The sequence below is a fragment of the Myiozetetes cayanensis genome, unplaced genomic scaffold, assembly GCF_022539395.1.
Source record: "Myiozetetes cayanensis isolate MyiCay16 unplaced genomic scaffold, myiCay2020 scf2-11, whole genome shotgun sequence".
Taxonomy (NCBI): Eukaryota; Metazoa; Chordata; class Aves; order Passeriformes; family Tyrannidae; genus Myiozetetes; species Myiozetetes cayanensis.
In genome coordinates this window covers 61,965,630-61,982,366 of record NW_026087411.1, presented here as the reverse complement: position 1 = coordinate 61,982,366, position 16,737 = coordinate 61,965,630, and the positions used below count along the sequence as shown (strand labels likewise).

General features: G+C 40.1%; 1 protein-coding gene across 7 annotated transcripts in view; it reads left to right on the top strand.

The window, feature by feature from the left end:
- The window catches only part of NCOA7 (nuclear receptor coactivator 7), a 91,869-nt gene extending 75,700 nt beyond the window's left edge, over positions 1-16,169 (top strand). For 6 of the 7 annotated variants that reach the window (XM_050314362.1, XM_050314363.1, XM_050314358.1 and 3 more), the window contains 6 exons: positions 6,846-6,993; positions 10,879-11,004; positions 11,418-11,570; positions 12,092-12,187; positions 12,904-12,977; positions 13,898-16,169. In XM_050314362.1, the coding sequence (XP_050170319.1) occupies positions 6,846-6,993; positions 10,879-11,004; positions 11,418-11,570; positions 12,092-12,187; positions 12,904-12,977; positions 13,898-14,033 (733 nt within the window). In that variant the 3' untranslated portion in view covers positions 14,034-16,169. Of the gene's footprint in view, positions 1-6,845; positions 6,994-7,834; positions 8,524-10,878; positions 11,005-11,417; positions 11,571-12,091; positions 12,188-12,903; positions 12,978-13,897 lie in introns of those variants that run through there. The other variant, XM_050314364.1, reaches the window with a different exon arrangement.
- The last annotated feature ends 568 nt before the right edge of the window (positions 16,170-16,737 follow it).

Genomic DNA, 16,737 nt, shown 5'->3' with positions numbered 1-16,737 from the left:
TGATTTAAGTGTTTATTTTTACTGGTTTAAAAATGAGTGTTTTGATTGCCTGTAGGGAAGTTGCTGACCTGCAACTCTCCCTGGAGGAGAGGGAGAGGTTTAATCCATCTGGAACGTGCCATTGAGAGTGTACTGGATAGATTTTGGTTTGCTTGCTATCTGCTGATCCCAGTCCTTGGCTCCTCAGGGATTGCAAAAACGGGTTCAGAAAATTCTGGGTTGAAGTGTGAGTAAATACGTCAAGGAGTTGGAGTGATGGTGTAATATAACACAAGGTCAGTTACTGCCTTGGGGATAGTGTATCTAACATTGAATAAAGCTGCTGAGCTGAACTGAAGTCGTGTCTAATCATTGCTCTGTGCAACAGGTAAATCTATCCAGCTTCTTACCACAGACTTGGAAAATGGCTTTTCTACTTGTCTTTTCGTGAGCAGAAGCTTTCTGAATAGTGAGCAGACCTAATCCATACATGAACTGAGGTGTTGACAACTGGTTTGTACTTTAGTTTTTATAATGAGAAAACAGTAATTTCTGCAGTGAGCTGCTGCAGCATTACTTGGCTGTGCTGGCTCACAGACCAGATCTTTGATGTGAGGGCTGCTGTTCAGATCTTGATCAAAATTAGAGGTGAATGATTAGTTATAAGATGGGTTCAATTTGGTGCTATTCATGCATGCCTGTTTTAACGAAAGAATTGTATGAAAGATTGTGTAGAACTTGGAGCAGAAATCGAATGTGAGCCCCCTCCTTTGTATTAATGCAAGACACGTCTTTGCCTCTTGAACAAGAGTGTTTTCTCCCAGCTTTTGGATGCTTTCCCAAAGCAAAACACTGCTTCCTACCTGCTGGGAAAATTCTTGCATCAGTATTGTGTAGTATATAATTATAAGTGTTGCATCTTGACAGTGCCGTGGATAGTAGGTCATGTGGGATAGCATTACAATGTATTTTAGATACAATATAAGAGATAATTTATTACATTTAAAACTATTTGGAATGCATTTTATATTCATGTATGAAAATACCAAAGATATCACTCTCATCTTATTGACCACAAAGCAGCATAAATAAACACTTTGTCCAGTGCAGTTACTGTAACTTGTGCAGCATCTTAATGCTTTGATAGTAACAAAAACCAAACAAACACAAGAAACCAAAACACCAAAACAAACTAACAGTCCAAACCTAGAGAGAGATTGTGAAGAAACTGGTCTGCATGTCTGTAATCACAGTGTAAGTTAAAGCTTCCTCTGATTTGCTTTAATTACATTTTTTCTGTGGTCTCTTAATGTTTGCTGTTGAAACAGCTTCTTTCATCAGTTGTGAAAATGGCTCCATTTTCTGCCTGGGCCCCACAGCCCACTCCTCTCAGCAGAGCTGCTCTTCCACATGCAGGCTACTTTCCTGGCCTTGGAGGCTGCAGGAAAGTGGCACTAGAGGGGAAAAATGTACTTACAATTTAATTTACTTTTTTTTTTTTTTAGTGGAAGCCTCTGGAAACATTATTAATACAGAGAGAAGACTTCAAGGCTGATATTTTTTATAAAGGCTGTCACTAAATCTTAAGTCTCGTTTGCCTTTTGTGACTGCTGTAGGTGTTCTCTCTTCCTGCGTGGCTTACAGGGTGCCAAGTGTCTCCCGGCATGCAACCCCTGCGACCTGCACAGCGTGACTGAGTTAATCAGTCACTACATGACTGCTTTGTGCTGCCTACTTGATCACAGGAGTGCTCACCTTAGCACGTAAAGGGGGTAGTGAGTGTTTTGAGTTGCCTTATATACAGGTTACTCAGGCTAGGGCAGTCTTCGTGACAGGTTCAGCTTAGCAGAGAGGAACCCATGCTTTTGGACACGAATACAGAAGCTGATTCCTTTGCTGGGAAGTCTTGCAATGGGTATAGCTTACAGTATTAGAGGGTAAGTCTATGTGTGCTCTTACTACATGGATTTATGTTTAAATGGTAGGTAGATTTCCCACCCTAGTGAATTTTGAGTAGTAATAGCTCAGTAATTAGGTCACAGATTTCCTCAAGGTCTTGCAGAGGAAAATGCCTTGCACTGGGATAGAGATAGTAATGCAGAATTTCTTTGTTTGTAAATAATAGCTTGTGAATAGTAGCATTGACTAGTTCCTCTGTCAAGAAGTAAATCTCTTTGATAGTCGGTAGTATAAATTTGGCAACCAGGTTTGGTTTATGAATGTAAAATTTGTACTGAAGTTCATGTAAAAGCCTGCACTGAGATCATGCTGCTGAGAGGATATCCGCTTTTTTGCAAGTTTATTTCTGGAAAGCAGGCAGATTTTCAAGGAGGAAAAGTAACAGGAATCAAGCCTTGCTTCTGTTTTTCAGTCTTTGCATCCTGCCTCGTTGATTTATTACATTTGGTTTGGGTAGCTGGGTACGTTTTGGTTTGGTTTTTGGTACTGTTTTAGTTTTTGTGGGGTTTTCTTTTGCAGAGCAAGATATTGCTTGGTTATGGGTCATGTTAGTTTGTAGCACTCTGAATTTAACATGGTTGAAGCTGAGACCTGAAAGAACTTGCAGCACAACTGGCTGGAGTCAATACCTACATGATGCTTTAATGCATTTACACAGGGCTTTGCATAAAGGGACAATGATTAGGATGGTCCAGATGCTGAAGGATCATTCTTCCATGTTCCTGTTAATGGAACAGATAGCATAAAATATTTAGGATCCTTTTGAATTAGCCTTCTACAAGGAGAGTACTCCTAGTCTACTCATAATAAGATATCAAACTATATATAGAAACTTTGGAAACCTGTTTGTACCTATAGCTTAATGTCTTATAAGGAGGACTCACAGAAGTCTATATTAGTTCATAAAAGCATATGAGGGCTTATGATACCTCCTCAACCCTCATAAGATTTGTGAAGGATCATCATCTAGTCAGGCACATTTATAATAAAGTCACAGGACTTCTCTGAATTAATTCCTTTTCCTAGACCACGATCTGTGGTTGGACTTAGAGCCTTTTGAATATTTTGTTTCTGGAGTGATTAACCTCAGGTTTCTAAAGTTGTTTCTTTCCAAATGCTTTGTGGTTTATTGATGTTTCTCTGTTAGTGCATGACGCACTCATAAGCATATGATCACCAAAACAGCTGTTGAGTTCTAGGATAAATTTCCTCACAGCTGTCAAGATGGCTGTAAGAGTTCCTCAAGCATTGGTTTTTCAATTTAAAAATTGACTCCAATTTTTTTTCAATTTGGTAGCTTGAAAATACCAGCATAGCATAATGTTACAATTTTATTAGCAGAACATCCATTTTCAGAATGATATCACTTCTACAATCACCTGTTTATGTTTTATGCTGCTGCTTCTTAAATCTAGAGTCTCTGGATTTATTTATCAACTGTCCATTGTAGAGGAAAACTTAGTTATGTATTGCTTATATAAACTGAGCATATACAGGTCCATGGGGCTGACAGGAAATGTTCTGAGTATGCTGAGGAGGTTGGGTGATGTTATTGCAAGGCTGCTTTCTATCATCTTTTGAAAGGTTATGATCACTGGGAGCAGTCCCTAATAACTGGAAACACAAATGCTTGCAACCATTGTCAGAAAAATGGAGGAGGATCTGTGGGAGCACAGAGCAGTTGGCTTCACCTCAGTCCCTGGAAGCAAGTCCTTACATACGTCATTTCCAAGCACATGGAGGGCAAGAAGTGATCAGGATCAGACATCATAGATTTACCAAGGGCGAATTATTTTTCTACCAACCAGAAGTTTTTTCCATTTGAGGTGACTAGGTCTCTGAACAAGGAGAGAGCAAGGGATTGTTGCTTTACTATGGCATTCATAAGGCTTTCAACACAATCTGTTATAGTATCCTTTTAGCCAAATTGGTAAGATGTGACCTGGACAGGTAGACTTACCAGGTGGTTGAAAAACTGCCTGGACCCTTGGGCTCGAAGGGTTCATAGCTGGTCTGAGTGGCAGCCAGGTGCAGGTGGTATTTCTTGGGGACTGATACTGTTCAATGCCTTCATCAGTGACATGGACATTTAGACAGACTACACCTTTGCCGTTTTGGGGTATGATGCCAAATTTGGGAAGTGTTCATATGTTAGAGGGCAGGGCTACTGTTCAAAGGGACCTCAACACAGCCAAATGGGCTGACAGAAACATCAGGAAGTTAAGGCAAGGCAAATGCCAAGTGTGCACCTGGGGTGGAGCAGTCCCTACAGCAGTACGGTCTGGGAACAGGTGACCTAGGGAGTAGCTCTGCAGAAAAGGAGTTGGGGAGGTTGACAGCAAACTCAATATGTCAATAACAAAAGTTTTGCTTCTTGCAGGCTCATATAAGGAAGAACAGCCAAACAACCTGGGTGGTGGTTGAGGCCCTCTTCCTTTTAGACACATGGTTAAAAAGAGGAGGGGAGGGGACAAGAAAAAGTAGGATGACACCAGACCCTTCTCAGATCACATGCTGCATGCCCCAGAGGAAACTCTGATTAGATAGAAGAGAAAAAAACCCCGTAAGACTCACTGTGCATGGAACGGGTTGCATGAAGAGGTTGTAGAATCACTGTTGCAGATTTTCACAACTGCAAATGGACAAGAATGTGCAACCTTCTCTAACTTGGAAGTTAACTCTGCTATAAACAGGAACTGGCCTAGATGATCTCCAGAGGTGCCTTACAGCCTAAATATGTTCTTTGATGCTGAGATCTCTGATTCTGATATGCTGCTCTCCTCCACCAACCTGCATGTATGTGCTTTAAAACTGATCTTAGCCAGACAGCAGCAACCATCAGTTTTATTGTTCGTTCTTAGGGATTCCTAGGAATTAAATAATTAGCTTTCCAGAGCAAGACTGCTGCACGTAAAATACACAGTGCTCAAGTTAAATGTCTCTTTCAGTTAAAACTTATATTAGGTAGCAAAGAGGTGATCGTACTGCTCTTTCTGAAGTCTGTGCAAGCAAGTGAAGGGAACAGGGCATGCTGAGTGGCTCCTATTGACGTGGGAAACTTGTGCAGTTAGAAGAAGATAAGGTCTTGACTGAAATGAGATGATGTGGCTTTTAGAAGAACCTTCCATAGTTCACTGGTTTTGGATCGGTGCAAACTTGTAAGCAATCGTATGGCTTCTCACAAAGAAAGGGGGAACCTTTCACAGTGGGGACAGGGCCCTCTTTTAGCTTTTTTCCCGGCAATTAGTCGTGAGAACTATCCCAGAGACTGGTGGTTTGCACAGTACTCCTTTGATCTCTTTTGTGTTTGTGTTTCTGTGGAGGAATGAGCAGCAGCTAAAGTTTTTTACTTTGATATCAGCATTAACTACCTTATTTGCTCTTGATGAAGGGAGGCTGCTGATAACTCAGAAACCAGTTGTTGGGTGTTCAAAAAATTTATGATAATTGTACTAAAACTGTATTTATTATATATATTAAAAATGTTTCACAGGGACAGTTCTTATTTGATAACAGAATTTTCTGCTAGAACATCTCTTAACCATGCACCACAAAAGCAGTTGTGAATGTGCAAAGGAGAGAAAAAAATACAGAAATGGTAATTTGTTTATTTTTTCTTATCAAGAGGGCATTTCCATGATTAAACAAAGCAAATCCTTTATTCTTTCTGAGGGGAGTGGAAATTGAGTCCAAATATCTTGAGCCAAAAGTGAGTGAAGCCACTCCAGACATACAAATCAGAGGGCTGGAGCACCTCTCCTATGAAGATAAGCTGAAAGAGGTGGGGTTGTTCAGCCTGGAGAAAAGAAGGCTCTGAGGAGACCTCCCAGCAGCCTCCCAGTACATAAAGGGGGCCTAAAAGACAACTGGAGAGGGATTTTTAACAAGTGCATGTAGTGACAGAACAAGGGTGAATGCCTTTAAACTGAAAGAGTGTAAATTTAGATTAGATACTATAAAAAATTTTTTATTGTGAGGGTGGTGAAACTGGAAGAGGTTTCCTAGAGAGGTTGTGGATGCCTTATTCCTGCAAGTGTTCAAGGCCAGGTTGGATGGGGCTTGGAGCAGCCTAGTCTAGTGGATACTATCCCTGCCCATGGCAAGGGGGTTGGAACTGCATGATTTTTGAGATAATCGTAATATAAATCTTGAAATATAGGGGCAAAATGCCTACATTTCTCGTAAGAACTTTCCCTGTTTTGTATTGATCAAGGAATTGCTGTACAAAACTTTCAGGTGAGTAAGTGGAGAGCGAGATCCAGTGTCATAAGCACTTACTATCTTTCTATCTACCCTCTTTACCATGTGTTCTATTTTTTTGCTGGCAATTCAACTTCTTGTATAGTGGATCCATTATCATATTCCTTTTTGAAATTGCATGTGTCCATTTTAACTTTAACATGTTACATAAATTCCTTATTCAGAAATTTTCTCATACATTGGTATGGATGCTGTCAAGGAACATTTCTTTACAGACATTGGCTGAGCATTGACTACATTTATGGCAGAACATGTACTGCTGGTATAATATCATTAGCAAAGCTGTTGGTAACAACATATTTTCATAATGCTTACAGAATGAAGATTGTTTTGTGATTAGCCTTTATAACTTTTAAAGAGCAGCTAGAAATGTGGTGTAGATTTTACTGGTCTTATGATCTTATGGCTTGTTTTATCCTAGAGGTCAAACTAAATAAGTAAAGTACATTTTGGGGAGTGAAAGCAGAGTAACCTTCAAGTGTTTCAGGCTGCCAGGTGGGGGGAGCTGTTGCCTTGTGAGGGTGTAAGTACACAGGTATCCTATTTGTGTGGTTGTCCCTGCTTTGTCATTGGGCAAAACCTCTGTACTACGTGACTGTGTTACCTTCATGGACCACTGAACAATGGTTGTCTCCTCCTCTTCACAGGGTGGATCACTTATACACATTTTTTGTTCAGTGGTCACCAGAAATATATGGGAAAGATGCCAAAGAACAAGGTTTCGTAGTGGTAGAAAAGGAAGAGCTTGACATGATAGACAACTTCTTCAGTGAGCCCACTTCTAAAAGCTGGGAGGTGAGTGCTTTCTGCCTGTACATGAAGCATATGCATATCAAGTGTGTATTGTCTGTTAAGAATCTTAGCAGTTGTTCTTTTGAGGATTTTTATGGTGTTTCTTTATAACAGTTTCTGCTTCACATAGAGTTCTCCTCAAGGCTTTTATCTGTCTCACAAATGTACTCCTATTCCTTTAGTCCTCCTTTCTTCTCTCCCTAGAAAGAGCAACTAAACAAGTGGGAGCTGTGTGGTGTGCATCCAGAAGTTGTGTAAATAGTTTGATCATGTGATGTTAGTCTTTTGCAAAGCCTTATAGGTGTATGTTGTTTGCATTTGGTAAATTCTTATTGTATTTATATGCTACAAATAAAACCTTCAGAATGTATATATGCACATAAACATGAACACAGACTCCTGTGTCCTGGCTGAAATGCAAATGTGGTGATGTCCCAGGCCCTTGCTTCTTGGGTGCACACAGCAATACTGTTTGAGTATTGGTTCTAAGATGGATAAGTTTTATCCTTGGACTTTGGCTTTTTCATGTGGGGTCTTTGGCAATCTGTTTTAACCACTTGGCATGCATGTGCTTGTTATCTGTCTGTTTCTTCTGCATACAAAACCTGCTTTCTAAGGGAAATAAAATTGAACACATTTTTGAAATTATATTTCTGAATGCTCAAACACTTGCTGTGCTAAGGATATGGGATAAATTTAAAAAGACAGATAAATCCCAAAGTGGGAAATATCTTTATGGTGATTTATAAAGTGATCTGCTTATATGTCTTAAACATAAGCTTGTTTTCTTTAAATTCTACTGCCTTTATTTTGAGCATTTTTATCTTCAAAGTGTGTTGTGCTGTTCAAAAATGGAGCTTGAGAGTGGGACTTGTTATTTGCAATGTAGTAACCTCTAATTCCCAATATTTTTACAGTTTTGTAGTTTCTTAATGTTGGTGCTTTGTGAACTGCAAGATGGGGGAAAAAAGTCTTTCTTGTTTTCTCAGAGCTGAGTTTAGTCATACATTGCACTAGATTTCACTGTCCAGTTATTTGCATGCCATTTTCATAAAACCAAAATGAGGGAGGAGAGCCAGTGATCCAAAGAACCGGAGGTGGGAGAGATCTGGCCACAGTAGGAGATTCTCTCATTGTTTTATTTAAATATGTTTTGGGAACTGGAAACTGTTTCTGAAGGTGTGTCTCTTCTATTTGTAATATGTTCAGGCTTTACCAATTTAAAGTAGGTCTGCCAGGAAATCTCTGTTGAATAAAGTCCAAATTTGGGCATGATGATTGTGGAAGTTTCACTCTCCCTTGCGGGGAAACAGAAAGTGCAATTGTAGAGAAGCATATAAGCAATTTTATCACAGCATGCCATGGCCAGTAGCTGTCTGTCATTCTTGTGGGTGAGAACTCTTGCCACTAGAGGAGGGGTAGAGTGGTGGATACTGCAAAATAAACTGCTAGATGATGAAACAGAGACAGATGCCTTTGAATATTCGAATTCTTTACTATGCCAGACCTGACCAGGAGGAACCTTTTGTGGAGGTATGTTGAACTGTGTCCCTATTTGAGCAGTGTAGATCTGATGACAGCACTTCTGTCTTAGTAATATATGTGCTCTCTACTTACATAGGGGAACATTTCCACCTCAGGTAGCTGCTTTCTCAGACCTCGAAAATCTTTGAAAGGTTTTGTAGATCCAGTTTCTGCAGTGGTTGATTCTTTTCATCCATTTTTGCTTTTGTGTGGTCTTTAAATATCTGATCTTGCAGATCCCTCTTTTAGCAGTTGTTGACTGAACTTCATTCAGATGTGCAGTTCAATTAGAGTCTGAGTAGGTGCCCAAGCAGAGAAGAGGAGGGGCTTATTGGTCTCTGGAGTCAATTTGCAGTTTAAAACTGTGTTAATAGGTTTTCTATGGTTGCCTGTGTCTTTGAATTTAGTTACATTTTTCTACAGATACTTGTTGCTGGTTGATTTACTGTGATACTTTCCCCCCACTCCTGGTGAGAGAGTATTCCTAAAAGAGTCTTTAAAAGTGGAGTTGTGTACTTTTGTTTTAGGATGAAAATTAAAAAAAATGTGTCAATTAAAAAAGAAATAAAATAATGATCTGGGAGATGAGGAGAAAAGGCAGACCATTCACAAAGTGAATAAAAAAACAAGGATAAAAGGAGAAAACCCATTTTCTTTTAACAGTTTGTTGTGGCAGTTTGGGTTTGACCTTTTTTTAAATAATTTTGCAGTGCAAACCTTCCCTGAAATTGACCATATGAAAAATTTTCCAGCGAAGGATTCTCTGCTGTCTCAGTAGACCTAGGACTGGGCTGGAGGAACAGGATGAAGCTGTACACCTCTTGCAGTATCGCAGTCAGGAATACCTGTAACCCCTCAGGGTGCAGGGTCACATAACAGCGTTAGTTCTGCAAGACGGATTTTGCCCTGTGATCCTTCCCTCTTCTCTTTTCCTAACCCTGCTGTGTGCATTGGAGTGCCAGTGCCTGGGTGCCCTGCTTGGCTCCAGGCATCTGCAGATGAATGTGAGCTGGACATGCAGTGGATGTGTTGCTCACATCCCACCAGGGATGCTAGGTGTGACTAACGGGTTTTGTGACGGGCTTTGTGAACTCCTCACCGGTCCTGGTCGTCCTGAAAACCTCCTTCTGTGCTTTGTAGTATGGTTAAAATCCACACCTGGAGTCAGTCCCCAGTGCATTTGCTTTCTTGCCTGGGGGGCAGGTGTGCGTAGGACCTCAGGCAAGTTCAAGCAGTGATCATGAATGTGCAGAGTAGTTATGCAAAACTTAATCCATATGTAACGTGAAAGCTGCTTTGAAACCTTTTTGGCAGGGAGGTGCATAGCAGTGTACTCTGCAGCCACATCTTGTGCTTCCTGCTCTTCTGTGGTGATATGCTCATGGAAGGAAAAGACAGTTTAAGGTTTCCTGTTTGTTTTGTAGCTAGGCCTCCTTGCTTCCACTTTTCTTTCTCATCAGCTCCATCTCTGAGTTCTTGCTGTTGCTTCCTATGGCCCCAGGTAAAGCCCCACTGCTGGGTGCAGCAGGCCTCATCCCACCTCCAGTCCTGTGTGGAGCTGAGGCTCCTGTCACTCACAGAGCACTCCGAGCTGCACTGATGGCTTGGCAGCTTTCCAGCTGTGCCAGGTGATGCCCTCTGCTAGACAGGAGGCTGAGCACCCCAGCCACAGCTTGTTGGGAGACAGGACACCTGGACTGCTGCCACCAAGGGGTGAGGGGGTGTCTTCCTCTCTGCAGTGAGCTCTGGGCACCATTGGGTACTGCCAGCCTGGAAGCTCCTGCTCCGTCCCATGCTTGGGATCCTGTTTGCTTCTCATGACATATGGGGTTCAGAGTTTGACCCCTGTCTTTCGCAAGACCTTGTAGGCTGCTGAGACTTTTTATTAGGTGTATGGATGTGCATTCTCATTTTGTTTGCAGCTTTATTAGAAAAGTTAGTGTGGCTTACCTGTAGTTGCTGGAAAGAAGTCTGTGCTTTGTTTTATAAGCATGTCAATTCAAACCTGATGTTAGAAATATTGATATGGACTAACGTTTTAAAATATTACAGTATTACAAAGTCTCAAGCAAAGGAGTAGATAGAAGTTTCCAAAGAGCTGTTTGATCACCTCCAAATAAGAATGTATTTTATAAAGACCTTGACTGTTCTTCTGTCACAAAGACACCTGGCCAGTTAAGATGTTCCCCATTTGGTTAATGGGGAGTGTTAAGGCTGCCTGTGCTTGGTATAGCCATCCCATTTGGTGGTGTTGCTCCACACAATGTGACAGCTGAGGAGTAAGTTTTAAATTAATTGGTTTCAACAGAGGTTTGACAGTGTAAGAGCTATGCTTTAGGCTGGACACTTGTTCTCTTCTCTCAGATCATTACTGTAGAAGAAGCCAAACGACGAAAGAGCGTTTGCAGTTACCATGAAGAAGAAGATGATGATACTTTGCCTATCTTAAAGCATCACAGTGCTCTCCTGGAGAACATGCACATAGAGCAGGTATGGCTAGAAAAACATCAAGTCTCCTTGTTAGATGTGGTGCTGTTTCTGAGTGTGGGACATTCTGCCTTCTGGAGGCAATGCCAGTGCTTTTTTTTTTTTTTCTGGGAAGTACTTAGTATGTTGGAGTGACCTTGTGCAAGGTCTGGTTTGCTGCAGCACTAGATCACCTGGAGAGCTTTTTTTTTGTTGTGATATCAAGGACTGGCAACACATTCAATGCTTTCAACAGGTGATGTGAATGCAGGCAGTTGGGCTCAGATTACATGGCCATGTGGCAGAGATGCTAAACTGCTGCTCCCTTGACAACCATTTTTTAATTTGAAAGCCCCTGCAGAGAGGAAATAGCCTGGGGCACCATCTGTGAGCCAACCTGTTGATTGTGTAACCATTTCCCCCTGTTCACTGGCCAGCTTGCCCGGCGCTTGCCCGCACGAGTGCAGGGATATCCGTGGCGCCTCGCGTACAGCACACTGGAGCACGGGACTAGCTTGAAGACTCTGTACCGTAAATCAGCATCTCTCGACAGTCCTGTTCTCCTTGTCATCAAGGATATGGACAACCAGGTAAGGAGTGCTTGTTCTGCAGGCTTTGGACTGAAAGGGCAACATTGTGAAAAGCAACCATTATGAAATGCTAGTCATACCATGAGGTGACATCATACCAAAATAAGACATTGGTGTTTTCTTTTGTATTTTCTACTGCCTAAGCTAAACTTACAAAAGGAAAGTACTTCAGCATTAATAAAATCTTTAGAATTGCAATGAGTGCAATAGTGCCTTTGGTAGTATCTTCCTTATGTATCTTAGTTAAGGAGCTGTCACCAACAATGTCTCTGTGGAGGTCTCATTCTTCAGTAGCTCCTAGAAGTGGCAATCCTGTTGCCATTGTTGTCATCTGGTTTTTAACTTGCAAGATACAAAAGATTTGGAGGAGTACTTGCTTATCTGATGTACTTTACTAGTTGGTTCTTCTAACATGAAAATCAGCTCAGTTGTTCTTAGAAAGTATTTTTAAAATGTTTGGGGTTTTTTCACTTTAATTTTGCACTGTCCACAAAAGTAGTTTAATAATTTTATTCCAACAGATATTTGGAGCATATGCTACACATCCCTTCAAGTTTAGTGACCACTACTATGGCACTGGTGAAACATTCCTCTACACATTCAGTCCACATTTCAAGGTGAGTGGATGTTCACTCTCTCAAATGAAATTTTTGGGTTCCCCTTTTGAAACATTTATGAGATTTTTATGAAGACAGCATATTTGAGTTTAGAAGATGTGCCAGCTAATGCATTTACATTTATTGCTTCAATGCAATGCTTTAAGCAAAAGTGGCTGTAATTACCTTAAGTGCGAGAAGACAGTCTTATTATGGTGAGGAGGAGAGGGTTTTAAGTGGATTGAGGGTGGAAGCAGAGAGGAATTAAGGAGTGGACAGTCAAGGACACCTTGGAAGGCAATGATATCAACAATAGGGTGTCATTTATGTGTGCTTACGATCACATTGCCAACAAAGTAGAGATAAGAGCGATACTGAAATACCCTTTAATGCTCATGGGTTATGCATTTTTTTCATATTTAACACATTGTTCCTTTTTAACAGAATGCCTGTTGTTTTAGAGAGAGAGGCAGAATTTAAAAAAAGGATTAGGGTGTGTTACAGTCCGGTCAGGGGGTGCAATATGGTTCTTTTAAATGATTACTTTGAAGGCCTTGTTCCCAGTTTTAAATATATAGTCATCCTTTACCTTCTACCTAGTACCTCTTCCCCTTTCAAGAAAAAAGTAAAATAAAAGATAACCACACCATAAAATACCTGCTAAGAGTAGGTACCCAAGAGTTTGAGACTACAGGAATCTTTACAGTCCAAATATATTTAGTTTTTCCCCTCTTCAGGTATTCAAATGGAGCGGAGAGAATACCTACTTTATCAATGGAGACACTAGCTCTCTGGAGCTTGGAGGTGGAGGGTGAGTGAACGTTTGGTTTTCAAATCATGTGGCCAATTTTATTTTAAATGAGAATAGGGACGATGGAAGGTGTAAGAAAAACTTTGCAGTCAAGTGTCTGAACTTTTACTAGTAACAAGTATGTAGTAGTCTGTGTAGTGCAGATACCTCAGCAATCTGATTTCTGTTACAGACTCGGAGCAATTTCATTTGCTTAAAGAGAGTGACTGATGTTAGCCAAGTAGAGTTTGTTGCAGTGTTGTTTTCTGGTTGGGTATTTTTTTAGCTAGAAAAAACCCCAGATGTTTTGCGTAGATACATGGCTCATTGCTGAAGAGGTTTGAAGATAATCTTTAATGGCAATTTTGCCATCAGCTTCTAAGGTTTATCACATCGTCCTTATTAAGTTGTCGTTATTCTGTTGATGCAGAGAGCAAGGATACAGACAGTGCATAGTCAGATTGTGAGTTTCAGAGGTCAGTGGGTATGAAATCAAGGGCTAGGGCTCTATGACTAACTAAAGCTTACTGCAAGGTTGTACTGCGGGACCTCTGGGCGTGGTTTGCATCGGGAGTACGGAAACTCCCTGCCTCCTCCTCCTCCTAGCCAGAAGGGACTGTGCCCACAGCCAGGGGAGGAACCCCAGCATCCATGCCCTGGTGTGAGCCAGAGCTGGCAGTGCAAACAGCCGAATGGCTGGGGGGCTGTGGGCCCTCTCAAGGTCCTTTACACTGCTCCGCTCACTGGTGCAAACAAAGCAAGGGGACTGCTCCACAGCCTTCCTGGTGAGCGGTTTTGCAGGATTGAGCTTTTCAAATTTGGTCTAAGAGATCCTCAGAACTACCTAGATTTCTCCATATAATTTCTTTGTTTGTTTTTACAGCTTTCAGTATTTTTACTATTATAAATAACCCAAAATTTGTTGTGTGTTTCCTTTTTAGTGGCCGGTTTGGCTTGTGGTTAGATGCAGATTTGTATCATGGGCGAAGCAATTCCTGCAGCACCTTCAATAATGACATCTTAACTAAGAAAGAAGATTTCATAATACAGGACGTAGAAGTATGGACATTTGAGTGAAATACTGACTGCCTTAAGGACTGGATCCATTAGGCACTTAAACGCTAACTAGAAGGTGCAGGCTGCCTCACAATGTTACACGCTTTTTCCTCAAGTTTGTACCAGAGCATGACTACGCAAAAAAACCCAACCAAACAACCCAAAAATGAAAGAATTGGTTTTGAGAGGCAGCAAGAGACAGAACAGTAAGAGATTGCTCTAAAGTGTTTTTTACTGCCTCTTTCAACATGCCTCCATTGAAGATATGATGCTTATGAAAACATTCATGGTGTCTAAGTTGAAAAGTTTTTATGTAACTGTGAAAAAAACCTTTGGGAAAACTGTAACTATCTAGTACATTCCATGTGTATTTATGTTCAACATACAAATGCTGACCAAAAATAAAAGGTTACTTTACCAAAATCTACAGCATACTGTTTGCCATGGAAAAGAGTCAGAAGCAGGTGTACACAGCACTTAAGGGAACATGTTTTTAAAATAATTTTATTTATTGTTGTTGTATAGCAGATTTTTTTGTGAATGTATTATCTATGATTTTTTCTTTCAGTGTTTCAAATCTCATTTTGATAAATAGTTGCTGTTGAGGTAGGTTTCTTATGCATTGGCATTTATTCTGAATCAATTTATTTGATTTCCGAAGTTAATTTTTATATTTTTATTTTGTAAATGAGATTTTGTTTTCATTATACCCTAATTAGAGGGTTTGTTTTTCTGGCAGAAACACTTGAGTGCATAATTCTGTTTCATTTTCTTTTCCTGAAATGAGGGAGAAGGTGGATAGTGCTTCTTACTAACTCTGATGTCCCATTCCTGTTAACAGATTATTATTTTGGCAGTATGGAGACACCGGGCAAACTGCCACGTGGTGTAGACTGTATCAGCTCTGTTGCAATCCACAGAATTGGGACGGCACGCTCTGAGCATTTGCCCTAGCATTATTTGACTGTTTACGAAGGACATTCCTAAGAGAGAGTTGTTTTTCTGTGTAACCACCAAATGATTCAAGATAAGCCGCTCACTGTGCTTTTATGAGCATTTCTCTACAAATTGAAGAATTTTTTAAGGAGGAGATACAATGAGATTTAGGGAAGAATGTTCTTTTCCTAACAGACCAGGTCATGTCAGTGTAAAACTTGTTTACTTAGTAATTGCATACAATACTTCTTTTCCCCCACAAAAGACCTTGAAGCAACAAGATGGTTTACGATTTGACAGACAACTAAATATTCTTGTTGATTTTTAATGAAATGAAATTATACTCCCTGCCCCCGCCAAAGCTGAAAAGACTATATTACAAAATGAAAATTTTGGTAAAAAGGGAGAGTGTGAGAGAAGACTGGCAGTCTTCACTGTTTGCTAAGGAATTCCGCTTTACCACTAAGCTGTGGTTTTGTTTACACAGTCCAGGCCTAACCAACATTAGGATGCTGTCCTGCCCTTAGATTTGAATGCATCATTGTCCTGAGAAAGGCAGGTTTTAGAAACAGTAGTGTGCATTAAAACAGTACAATCTAATTTTTGAATATTAATAACTGAGTAATACAACTCAATTTAGTTACTGCTCTTTCCTTTTTTAATAGATTAAATAATTTAAAAAAAAAAAAAAGCCAAGTGCTTTTCTTTGAAAAGTATTTCTCAATCTTAATCCTGCACAGAAATTTCACTAAAAAACCAATGCTATATATGGTAAGCCTGTATCACACTGCACATGAACTTTTCACACTCCCTTTCTGTGTGGTTGGTCTACTACAGCCATAAATAAAGTTCGTATTGGTAATGCTTTAAAAGATTTTGGAAGTTGCTAACAGCATAATGCTTTGAAGATACCCAGAATATCCAGCATTGTTTGCTCTTTTAAATGGTGGCAGATCACTTAATAGTTAAAAAAACAACAGAAAACCCCCACAACAAACAAAACTAGACCAACTGAGTTCAACATTTTACATACATTTCACTATCGCAACCTACAACTTATTCCATTATATTATATTGTCAGAGCATATCTAAAAGCTGTGGTCTATATTCAAAGCAGTGTTGTTCAATCAAAATTCTGTGACCCTTGAACTATGAATATTGAATATATGTAATGCAGTGCTATCACAATATTTTCAATAAAGGAATTTATGCATTCAGAAACTGGGTACAACTGCTTTGTCTTTTATTCACAAACTTTAAAACATTTTAAAGATGAGAGGATGCAGTTTAAATTACAGGCTATGCTGACAAATACCTGTGCCTCCTCATAAAAAGAATTTCAGCAATAACTGTCTTTTAGAAACATAGGTAAGGAGACTGGAGCTTTTGGTTGAGTTGGTTTGGGCTTCAGGGTTTCTTTTTTTTGTGTATGCAGTATGGTATGTCCTGTGTTTTGAATTCAGTCAGAGAAGGACTGACAAAGGGCTAAGAACTACCAATAAACAGTTAAGCAGTTGACTTAGTAGTTCTTGCTCCTACTCTCAGCTGTAGTGAATGACGTGTATTCCCTCATCTTTTGACCAAGCTGTTCCTAGAAGTCATAAGTCCATGTACATCATTATTGTATGCACCCTTTTCATATTTCCAAAGTGTTAATGTATTTTTATTTCTGCCCAAGCAAGACAAAGACATACAATGTCTTAAAAGTACTTGCTTCTTGGGTTTTATTGTCTTTTACCGTATACAGAAGTGGCTTTAAGAGAAAACAAACTATGATTATGTGTGAAAT